Below are 11235 nucleotides of genomic sequence, written 5' to 3'. Positions count from 1 at the left end.
AGTGTAAGACACGAGCCAATCAGTGACGAGAGAGGTAATGGCTTGAACGTTGTGGTCCACCGACGTGTAAAGCAAGCGACGGTTGACTTGAAGAGCGAACCGAACGGTCACGAGTCGTTGTAAGGTGAACTTTCCCACTAACTTTATGCGCTCAGACGATTCCACGTTGTAATAAGATACATCAAAATCAAATAAACATCAAAACAAAATTAGACACTCTAGTTCAACAAGAGGGTTTAGTCAAAGATTAATGACGAACGTAATGGGCCTTGTTAGAAGCCCAGTTTGAGTACTTCCCGTTCTTCCCTCTCTTGCTTAAGCTCCAGCACCAGCCGTCGTTGTCGATCTGATGCTGAAATAAAGAAGGCAACCTGATACGATCTTATGCGTATCTCTCTGATATGCATAAGACGCTGGGCGCAGTACGCCTCGCATACCGCTCGCGCATCGCTTACCTCGTGAAGTCAGGTACGATCGACAACGCAGCTCAGGTGTTCGACGAAATGCGTCACTCAAGCTACCGAGTTTTCTCTTGCGACTACAACCGTTTCATCGGGGTCTTGGTCAAGGACTCGAGATTCGAGCTTGCGGAGGCATTGTATAAGGATATGACGCCGATGGGCTTCTCCTTAATCCCCTTCACCTACTCGAGGTTTATCTCGGGTTTATGTAAAGTTAAAAACTTTGACCTCATTGACGCTCTTTTGAGGGACATGGAAGCTCTCGGATACATACCTGACGTATGGGCGTTCAACATTTACTTAGATCTGTTGTGTAGAGAGTTAAAAGTAGGTTTTGCTGTTCAGACATTCTTTTGTATGGTTAGGAGAGGTAGGGAGCCAGATGTTGTATCTTATACTATACTTATTAACGGGTTGTTTAGAGCTGGTAAGGTCACTGACGCGGTTGAGATTTGGAATGTAATGATTCGTAGTGGGGTTGGTCCGGATAATAAAGCTTGTGCGGCTCTTGTTGTTGGGTTGTGTCACGCTCGGAGAGTTGACTTGGCTTATGAGATGGTGGCGGATGAGATCAAGAGCGGAAGAGTTAAGCTTGGTACTGTGGTTTACAATGCGTTGATTAGCGGGTTTTGTAGAGCGGGGAGGATAGAAAAGGCGGAGGCTTTGAAGTCGTTTATGAGTAAGAGTGGGTGTGAGCCGGATCTTGTTACGTACAATGTGTTGTTGAATTTTTATTATGATAACAATATGGTGAAGAAAGCGGAAGGGGTGATGGGGGAGATGGTGAGGAGTGGGATACAGCCTGATGTTTATAGTTATAACCAGTTGCTTAAGCGGCGGTGCAGGGTTGGTCATCCGGATAAAGGATATTCCTTCATGGTTAAAGAGATGGAGCCTAGAGGTTTATGTGATGTTGTCTCCTACAGCACTCTGATTGAGACATTCTGCAGGGCGTCAAATACTAAGAAGGCTTACAAGCTCTTCGAGGAAATGAGACAGAAGGGGATAGCGACAAATGTGGTGACGTACACGAGTCTTATCAAGGCTTTTCTCAGGGAAGGTAACTCTAGTGTTGCAAAGAAGCTTCTTGATCAGATGACGGGGTTAGGTCTGTCGCCAGATAGAATATTTTACACAACGATTCTGGACCATTTGTGTAAATCCGGGAATCTCGACAAGGCTTATGGAGTTTTCAGTGACATGATTGAGCATGGGATTGCACCGGATGCGGTTTCATACAACGCACTTATAAGTGGTCTCTGCAGGTCTTGTAGAGTAACTGAAGCGTTGAAATTGTTTAAGGACATGCAGAGTAAGGAATGTTGTCCTGATGAATTGACTTTTAAGTTCATTATTGGAGGACTCGTTCGAGAAAATAAACTATCGGCAGCCTACGAGATTTGGGATCAGATGATGGAGAAAGGTTTCACCCTTGATAGAGATGTGTCTGATACACTCATTAAGGCTAGCTGTTCAGTGAGTGCTGATGCGTAGGCATACTATGGTTCTACACCTTTAATGTCTTCTCCTTTGCAAAAATGCCATCTTAGTCAAAGTATGGTGGCATGGAGATGCTGATACAGAGCCATTTAGCCTCTGCTGATGCATGCTGCTGCTTGGAGAGAAACAAGAAACTTTAATCAGGTTTGAGCTAGTTTCCTTCCTTTCCTACACTAGTGAATCTGTGGTTGAGTTTGCATAGACCAAGTAAATCTTTACTTTTTTTTTGTTGCAGCTGACTTGACATTGATACTCCTGAAGGATCATCATTTATGGTTAGACTATTGAAGGCATCCGCTCAGTTTAATCCCGTTCCTCAGAAATATTACATTGAGGACGGATCGTATTGGACTGAGAGAAGGAGTTTTCTTTTTATGTATCGGCACATCAAGCTTGATGTTTTGGAAACTGCATTTTAAAGTCTGAAATCCAGAAGGTTAGCTCAGACTTCATCTGATAACTTTGTTTCAATGTTTGAAAGTGGGTCAAAATGCTTTATTAGTCTTATCATATTCTGCATATTTTCATACACTGATATATTTTATAGCAAAATCAAGCTTTTTCTGGAACATATATTGATTGCACAAAATTTTAAAATTTGAAGTATTTGTGTGACTGTTTTATCAGCGAGTCCTAACTCTATTCTTCAGTCATGTCATTTACTATGTTTCATCATGTGTACTGATGCAGAGCTAAGCCCGTATTAGCACAAAAGGAGAAGAAGAAGAATACATAAACATTCTAAAAACAGAATGTTTACCATAAGCGGGAACCTGTAAGCTCTTATCTCTCTCTCTCTCCAAGAACCCAACTGAATATCTTGTATTTATTTATTTCTTTTCCAAACAATTTTTGATGAAAAATAAAGGGGATGATGTCTATAGTTTCGCTTGCTTAGAACGAAAAATATGTAAAAAAGATTACTTGCTTCCTTGTGTCAGTTTCCTTTAATTCAAGAATCCTACTTGTACTTCTCATCAAGTTATCACCTCTCTCTCTCATTTAGAAACACTCATAATTTCTCTTTTCTTGCTATCAGTAGTCTATCACACAAGTCTTTTCTCATTTTGTTGGTGCTTTAATGTCTTATCACCACTATGAAACCAACCCTCATCTTGTTCAGTTTTCCTCGCAGGATCAACATCCCGGTGGTCCCTCTACCTCATGGCCCTCTCCGGACCACCACCAGAACCCACAGGCTCATCCTGTTGCTCCATCAGGGCCTAGAATAAAGACTAGAGGTCGCCACCAGAGTGAGCCACCTGAACTTATTCATGAGCCGCCTTCCTCAAGACCCATGCCACTGAGGCCAGAAGAACCGTTACCACCACGCCGTAATCCAAACCCTGGTAGGCCATCGCTATTGAGCCCTGAAGATCAACAACGACCTCAACCCAACGGTGGCCATGGACCTGAACCAACTCCATGGAGGACGGCTCCAACACGACCAACGCACCATCAACAAGGTCCAAAGAGGACCAAACCCATGAAACTACCGGCTACAGTCTGCTGCGCAATTCTCTTAGTCATCCTGATTCTCTCCGGCCTCGTCCTCCTCCTCGTCTACCTCAGCAACCGTCCACACACACCCTACTTCGCCATCGCAGCAGCTAACCTAAACTCGGCGAATCTCGAAATGGGTTACGTTCTAAACGGAGATCTCGCGGTTGTGGTAAACTTCACAAACCCAAGCAAGAAGAGAAGTGTCGACTTCAGCTACATCATGTTCGAGCTCTACTTTTACAACACGCTCATAGCAACACAGCGCATCGAGCCGTTCATTGTTCCAAAGGGAATGTCCATGTTCACGAGCTTCCATCTCGTGAGCAGTCAGGTCCCTATTCAAATGATTCAGAGCCAGGAGCTGCAGTTACAGCTCGGAACAGGTCCTGTGTTGTTGAACCTGAGAGGAACGTTCCACGCTCGCTCGAACGTTGGGTCGTTGATGAGATACTCTTATTGGTTGCACACGCGTTGCAGCATCTCGTTGAAGAATCCTCCTTTAGGGTACATGCGAGCAAGAAGATGCATTACAAAACGCTAGCGTGTTGCCCTGCAACTTTCTGCGACTGAGTATATTACTTAATTTTTTGTTTGACGCATTTGATGATTATATATGCAAACATATACTTTTGTATTGTTTTCATATTTTTCTGCTACATTTAGAAATAAAACAAAATTTTTGCATAGGAAAAAAACCTTTGATCTTGTATCTTGAATAACAGTATTGATCCAAAATTGTATTTAGTTTGAATCTAACTGATGCAGATTCCTTAAAAAAAAACATAAACATTCCCTTAGTAGTTGTCTTACTTTTTATAAAAGTGATACATGTTCGAATAAAGTCTTTGCCTTTATAAAACGTTACACGAGAAGAAAAGGATCATATTGCAAACTCTCTTTTCTTTTTCTTGAAAATCATTGCAATACAGTTTGGTTTGATTAACATTAACGCATTATCTATACTATTAAAGCAGAATACTTCTTATGAATCTGCCCCTGAATTTTTTCTATTACTTACAAAACATTTCATTCTCTTTTTCAATTATTTTTTCAATTGTTTTAAATGTTTTTCGAAAATAAAAAGCCCAACCAATTTGCTACTTATATTTTTGGTTTTAAGCCCATTAAGTCGTTTTAAATCTCATTTTGTATTCAAAGATTTACGGAATCAAATCAAATAAAAAGAAGATCTACCAACTTGAGAAACACGCAGAAAAAAGTTACTGAATTTTCTAAAAACTAATCTTAAAATATAGAGAGATTCGATTTTAAAAAGAAGATTCCCTAACTTTCTCCCCAAGTTTCTCATAAAACCTAACACCTCGCTTTGAATCCGATCAATATTATAAATAGGTAACACCGATTTTCTATTCAAACCCACACATTCGAACAAACCAACAGGAATAGGATAATATAGGACAAATATTTTTATTTTAATAATAATTAAAAAAATAAAGAAGACAATATTATAAAAATTGACTATAAGCAAATAAAAAAATCTATTAAAATATAGATTCGACAAGTATTTATTAATTTAAATGAAATTTTAAAAAGAAACGATCTTGCGCTTTGAAAGCGCGGATCAAAATCTAGTAAAGTTTTAAGTTCAAAACTTTTTCCTTGTTTAGTCGAGAGAGAGAGTTTCATGCCCAATTAATAAGAAAATGGTAGGCCCATTTAGTAATTAATAGCCCATATTTGATTGCCCATAGGGCCCATATATGCTTCTCTGTAGTTTGCCCGGAGCTCAAGAAACGATCTACTACTTTGAGCTACTTCTTCGTCTTCTTCTTCTCTATCTCTCGGAACCCTTTGGCTCGATTTGATTACCTCTCTTCACTAAGGTACGTTTCAGATCCTTTAATCGAGCTCTAGAATCGTTAATTTGGCTTGTAAATAACGATAAAGTGTACCTACACTCATGTACTCGTACTAGATCTGATTCGAGTTTTTGAGAGAAAAAGCTCTTTGCTTGACATCTGGGTTTGGTTTATTTCATGCTAGATTACAATTTTATCAGTTTGAGTGTTTTGATTGATTCTGTAGGTTTAAAGGATGAAGCTTGATACTAGTGGGTTCGAGACATCCATGCCTACGATTGGATTCGGGTCGAGCAACGATATGCTTGATGGGTTTACTACTGTGCCCTCCTTTGACCTTCCCCGCACTACTGATGTGAGTTTTTTGATTAACCTCTTTTGGATTCATTTGCTAATCAGTGTGGGTGGTTGATTTTGATTAACCTCTTTGTGTGTGGGTTTTAGTTCGATGGGTTTCAGAAAGAAGCAGTACAGATGGTGAAGCCAGCGAAAGGAACAACCACGCTGGCTTTCATCTTCAAAGAAGGTGTTATGGTCGCTGCTGACTCTCGTGCTAGCATGGGTGGATATATCTGTATGTTCTCTTTCTTCCATCACTTTCCTTTTAACTGTTTTAGCTGTGGAAAAGATGTATCCTTTGCATATAGTATGACTCTGGCAGAAACAAATAGGATGGAGATTAAGTTGGCTTGTTGTTGGATTGTTTCTGTTGGCTAATGACTGTGAGACAGTATAGGAAACGAAGTGTTGTATTATTGCTCTGCTGATGTTTTGTATTGTTTTTTTTTCTCTCTATGTAGCGTCACAATCTGTGAAGAAGATTATTGAAATCAATCCTTATATGCTTGGTACAATGGCTGGAGGAGCTGCTGATTGTCAATTCTGGCACCGTAATCTTGGAATTAAGGTACCTAGTTAGCTTTTTTCTTTTTTTTTTATGTCTGTAGTGATGCTTAGATCTGTGGCTTTATCTTCCTTTCTGTTGGTATGGGGAGTCTTGCTGCGTTGTCAAAGGCTTTAATTTTTTTTTGTGTGTCTGTATTGACTAACTAGAAAGGTTTTGGTTTGTGTTATGGTGAATCGTTGGGTTGATGAATATGCATTTTCTGCAACATAGTTAGTGGCTTTATTAGCATCCTTGTTCTGTGAACCAAACATTTTTTTATCAGAAATATTCTTTGGTTATCTTTGTTATACTAAGATACCGAATGAAAAAAAATAACTTTATTTGGTGAATTATAAAAGCTTTAGTAGTGTTATATCGAAAGACAAGTATTTGTGAATGCGATGGGATACTTTTCATTTGAGTGTGTATACCCATTTTTGTCTCTAATCTCATTATGTATTTTGTCTATGCAAGTGCCGTCTACATGAGCTGGCAAACAAGAGGAGAATATCTGTTTCCGGAGCTTCAAAACTTCTAGCAAACATGCTCTACTCATACCGTGGAATGGGACTTTCCGTCGGCACAATGATTGCTGGATGGGACGAAACTGTAAGTGAAAATATCTTCATTACTCCTCTTAAATCTTCTCGCCGAAATAAAAACATTAACACTCTAACTCCAGGGTCCTGGACTATACTATGTGGACAACGAAGGAGGAAGGCTCAAGGGAGACAGGTTTTCAGTCGGTTCTGGTTCACCATACGCTTATGGTGTACTTGACAGCGGGTAAATCAATGCCCCCAACAACATGTTCATCTCATTTTCCCACCAGATTCTAATCTTGCTTCTGTCATTTAGGTACAAATTCGATATGTCAGTTGAAGAAGCATCTGAGTTAGCAAGGAGATCAATCTACCATGCGACATTCCGTGATGGAGCTAGTGGTGGAGTTGCTAGCGGTTAGTGTTCGATATGGAACTTTCAAGATACTTAACCTACCTCATATAATAATAACATTTGTCTATTCTCATATTAATCAGTGTACCACGTGGGTCCTAATGGATGGAAGAAACTGTCGGGAGATGATGTTGGGGAGCTACACTATCACTACTACCCTGTGCCACCATCCACTGCCGAACAAGTCATGGAGGAAGCGGCCGCCGAGTAATAACATTCACTCTCTAGCTTAAACTTTGTTTCTCACTATAAGATTCTCCTTTTATTCTGCAAATGCACACTCTTTATTTTGTTCAAGCAGCTCTGTTTCCACCATGAAATTAGGAATCTGTGATTGGTTTTGACAATTTGATTAGGTAAGCTTTCATGTGCAATCTGAATATTAAAAACCGATCAAATCGAACCGAACTTTTTCAAATAGTCGACTGTGACAGCCCTAGACTTTTGTCTGAAATCATTTATCGAACGCAGCCCCTATTAGCAAGACAAGCCCTGGCTCAGATAGTGACTGCTTTTGTCACGTTTACTATTCAGAAATTTAGTATTTTCTGTTACAACTTTCAACATACGTGACGTGATAAGGTTCTTTCACTCTTCTTATATATTACAAAACCCTCGTGATAACCAAGTTCGTATCCACAAGAAACAGATCAAAAGAAAAGAAAAACAGAGGAAGAGACGAAATGGCTATCTTGCTCTGTTTCTTCTTGGTTTCGCTTCTTACTCTCTTAACATCAATCTGTCTTAAAAGGATGACAAACTCAAAACTCAATCTTCCTCCTAGCCCTTCAAGTCTTCCAATCATTGGAAACTTGCATCATCTTGCAGGACTGCCTCATCGATGTTTTCATAACCTCTCCATCAAACACGGACCGGTGATGCTTCTCCGTCTAGGGTCTGTTCCAGTGGTTGTGATCTCATCGAGTGAAGCAGCTGAAGCAGTTCTCAAAACACACGACTTGGAATGTTGCAGCCGACCAAAGACTGTAGGGACCGGAAAACTCTCTTACGGTTTCAAAGACATTAATTTCGGACCGTACGGTGAGTACTGGCGGGAGATGCGGAAACTCGTGGTCACCGAGCTTTTCAGTCTTAGAAAAGTTCAATCATTCAGGTACATAAGAGAAGAAGAGAGTGACTTCATGGTGAAGAAAGTATCAGAATCCGCTTTGAAACAATCTTCCGTGGATCTAAACAAAACTTTCTTCTCCCTCGCCGCAAGTGTAATTTGTAGAGTAGCTTTAGGACAGAACATCCAGGAGAGAGGCTTCCTTATCGACCAAGAAAGGATCGAAGAGCTTGTTACCGAAGCAGCGGAAGCTCTAGGGAGTTTCACTTTCTCTGACTTCTTCCCTGGTGCACTTGGAAGATTCGTGGACTGGTTGTTTCAACGACACAAGAAGATCAACAAAGTCTTTGAAGATCTTGATGTTTTTTACCAGCAAGTTATTGATGAGCACTTGAAGCCAGAAGGAAGGAAAAATCAAGATATTATTTCCTTGATATTGGATATGATCGATAAACAAGCAAGTGAAGATTCTTTCAAACTCGATATCGATAATGTCAAGGCAGTCCTCATGGTAAAATCTCATGTTTCTTGTGTAACAAGTAAAAATGATTCAGACTTGGTATGTTTTTTATGGAATGTTTCAGGATATATTTCTCGCGGGGGTTGATACAAGCGCCATAACTATGATTTGAGTGATGACCGAGCTCGCTAGAAACCCTCGTGTGATGAAGAAAGCTCAAGAAAACATTCGAGCCACCCTAGGGCTCAAAAGGGAGAGAATCACTGAAGAAGACCTAGGAAAGGTTGATTACTTGAAGCTTGTAATAAAGGAAACATTCAGGTTACACCCACCGGTTCCACTTTTGCTCCCAAGGGAAACAATGTCTCACGTCAAGATCCAAGGCTACGACATTCCTCCCAAAACACAAATTCAAGTTAATGTATGGACCATAGGACGTGACCCCAAGCGTTGGACCGACCCTGAAGATTTCAACCCTGAACGGTTCACTGATAGTTCTGTAGATTTTAGAGGACAACACTTTGACTTAATACCGTTTGGTTCTGGTCGAAGGGTATGTCCTGCGATGGTACTGGGGATTGCTACCGTGGAGTTAGGCCTGATGAATTTGCTTTACTATTTTGATTGGAAATTGCCTGATGGAATGAAAGTTGGAGACATTGATATGGAAGAAGCTGGCATTCTCAGCACTGTCAAGAAACAACCTCTTGAACTTGTGCCCCTTCGACGCCATTAAGGGGCAGTCAGTGAAGCTCTACAACACGGAGATAGTTTGTGTGAACCGAACCTTGTAGCTATTTCGAAATTATTGTAAAATATAATAAAGATTTAATGTATGATGAACAATTTATCCTAAAGTAATAAAGTTTGACAAGTTATCAAAAGATCTTATTATTATTTTACTATTTTCTTCAAATCCAGTTTGTGATCAAAAGATCTTATTATTATTTTACTATTTTCTTCGAATCCAGTTTGTGCCTACTCCTACTATAGTATTATAAACTTGTACAACTTCCAGCTACCAGCAAATCTCTATATTAATGCTTAATGACTTGGTCACTTGGGGATGGTGAAATTTCTTTTACTATTCATTTTTCTCTTCAAAATGTATGTTAATTTAGTTATAATGCTATATCCCTAGTGTGAAATGCCAATAAACTAAATATTGATATAATATAAGACGATTGGTTGTAAATCATATGCGAATTTTGGAATGTTGGAGTATCATACAACTTATTTCTCGTTTTGCTTTAGTAGATGTTTTACTGAAATAATTTTGTTTTATGTTCTTTGTTGGGTGATATATTTTCAATGCTAGGATATAAAACCTTTTCAAGTTTCTAATAACAAACGAATGGACTAGTAGTTTCCCATAAATAGGAAACATAAATCAAAACAAATCCAGACTTGATCTTCCAAAATGACCAAACCAGACTAATAAATATTGGGTCCGATTGGTAATGGCTGTAGCTTTAAATATTTTGCTGTAGAAAAAAATCTGTAGACTTTTTGCTGTGGCTTTAGATTTTATTGCTGTAGAATTTTATTGAAGCACTAAAAAATTGCTTTGGATATTTGGCTCTGCAGAGCACTTGTACAGCTGTAGGATATTTTAAGAGCTGTGGTTTCAAAAAAAAATTTAAAGCTTGATTGCTCTGAATTTAGTGCTGTGGAAATAAATAGGGCTGTGGACAGCACCTACAGCAACTACCAATCACCCCCATTATATAGTTTGGACAGATAAACATTGTTATTAAAGAAGTAATTCAACCACCCACAAGAAACTTGTACTCACGTCCGTCGTCGTGGTAAGAAGACTTTAGATAGATTATCAGTGTATTAATTAAGTTTTGTGTTAAACGATTGAATATTTTAATCGAACACGTCTCTGTCTTTTTACAATAAAAAATTAACTGAAATTTTAAACAATAATGTAATATGGGTGAAATATAATTAGTAGAGTTATCTCACATGTGACCATGTCCCATGTTTTATAGTCATTACTCTTGATAACTCTTGGTCACCCACATTTTTGTGTTCTAGTGCCATAAAATGTCCTGGTCTTTAAATGGTCTGAAATTATAATTGGACACCTCCCTATTAAGATGCCATACTTGTACGTTTGTACGTATTCAGTGATCCAATCAATCAGTGCCATGTTATACAATAAACAAATTATATGTCATGACAAAGTCTAGCAGAAAAAAAGAGGATCTAGACCAAGGGGAGGCAGGGCAGATGTGGCCATAGTTCAATAATACTTTAGTATAGGCTCCAATCCTTTTTTGAAAATAATATATAGGAATACTCCCAAAATGTTTATGTCCATAAAATCTCAGAGTGAGGGAAGGTAGAGGCAAACAAAACATACCACAGTCTTAACATAAAAGAAGGTGATGTTTGAACCACAAGCCTTAATTATGCATTTATCAAATTCGTTATTCCAAAGAGGAGATAGTTTTGAGACTTTCCGCAATTTAAGTAAATTCCGTTACAACTTATACAACATGCATGCATCTTAAACCGATCGGTGACTACTTGTCCTCACTCAAACAAACATGCCAAAGTCTTAACAGATC

General features: G+C 39.0%; 4 protein-coding genes across 4 annotated transcripts; all 4 read left to right on the top strand.

Moving 5' to 3' along the window:
* The first annotated feature begins 231 nt into the window (after positions 1–231).
* LOC106382358 (pentatricopeptide repeat-containing protein At1g13040, mitochondrial) lies at positions 232–2403 on the top strand. Its single transcript, XM_048738223.1, has 2 exons — positions 232–2105; positions 2197–2403. The coding sequence occupies exon 1, from the start codon at positions 402–404 to the stop codon at positions 1953–1955; it is 1554 nt and encodes a 517-aa protein (XP_048594180.1). The 5' UTR covers positions 232–401; the 3' UTR covers positions 1956–2105; positions 2197–2403.
* Positions 2404–2835: 432 nt separating this feature from the next.
* Positions 2836–4261, top strand: LOC106382362. Its single transcript, XM_013822377.3, has one exon. It carries the CDS (start codon positions 3043–3045, stop codon positions 4003–4005), a length of 963 nt encoding a protein of 320 aa, XP_013677831.2. The 5' UTR covers positions 2836–3042; the 3' UTR covers positions 4006–4261.
* Positions 4262–5150: 889 nt separating this feature from the next.
* LOC106382363 (proteasome subunit beta type-5-B) lies at positions 5151–7447 on the top strand. The gene is made up of 8 exons (XM_013822379.3): positions 5151–5308; positions 5511–5639; positions 5729–5858; positions 6085–6191; positions 6645–6779; positions 6853–6956; positions 7029–7129; positions 7211–7447. Exons 2-8 carry the CDS (start codon positions 5520–5522, stop codon positions 7336–7338), a joined length of 825 nt encoding a protein of 274 aa, XP_013677833.2. The 5' UTR covers positions 5151–5308; positions 5511–5519; the 3' UTR covers positions 7339–7447.
* Positions 7448–7739: 292 nt separating this feature from the next.
* LOC106382360 (cytochrome P450 71B2) lies at positions 7740–10027 on the top strand. Its single transcript, XM_013822376.3, is given in 2 exon segments — positions 7740–8707; positions 8781–10027. Coding segments are annotated over 2 exon segments (1509 nt in total). The 5' UTR covers positions 7740–7810; the 3' UTR covers positions 9393–10027.
* Positions 10028–11235: the final 1208 nt, after the last annotated feature.

The sequence above is a fragment of the Brassica napus genome, chromosome A8 (genome assembly GCF_020379485.1).
Source record: "Brassica napus cultivar Da-Ae chromosome A8, Da-Ae, whole genome shotgun sequence".
Taxonomy (NCBI): domain Eukaryota; kingdom Viridiplantae; phylum Streptophyta; class Magnoliopsida; order Brassicales; family Brassicaceae; genus Brassica; species Brassica napus.
The sequence above is the reverse complement of the archived record's forward strand: the minus strand, read 5'-3'. Positions and strand labels throughout refer to the sequence as shown.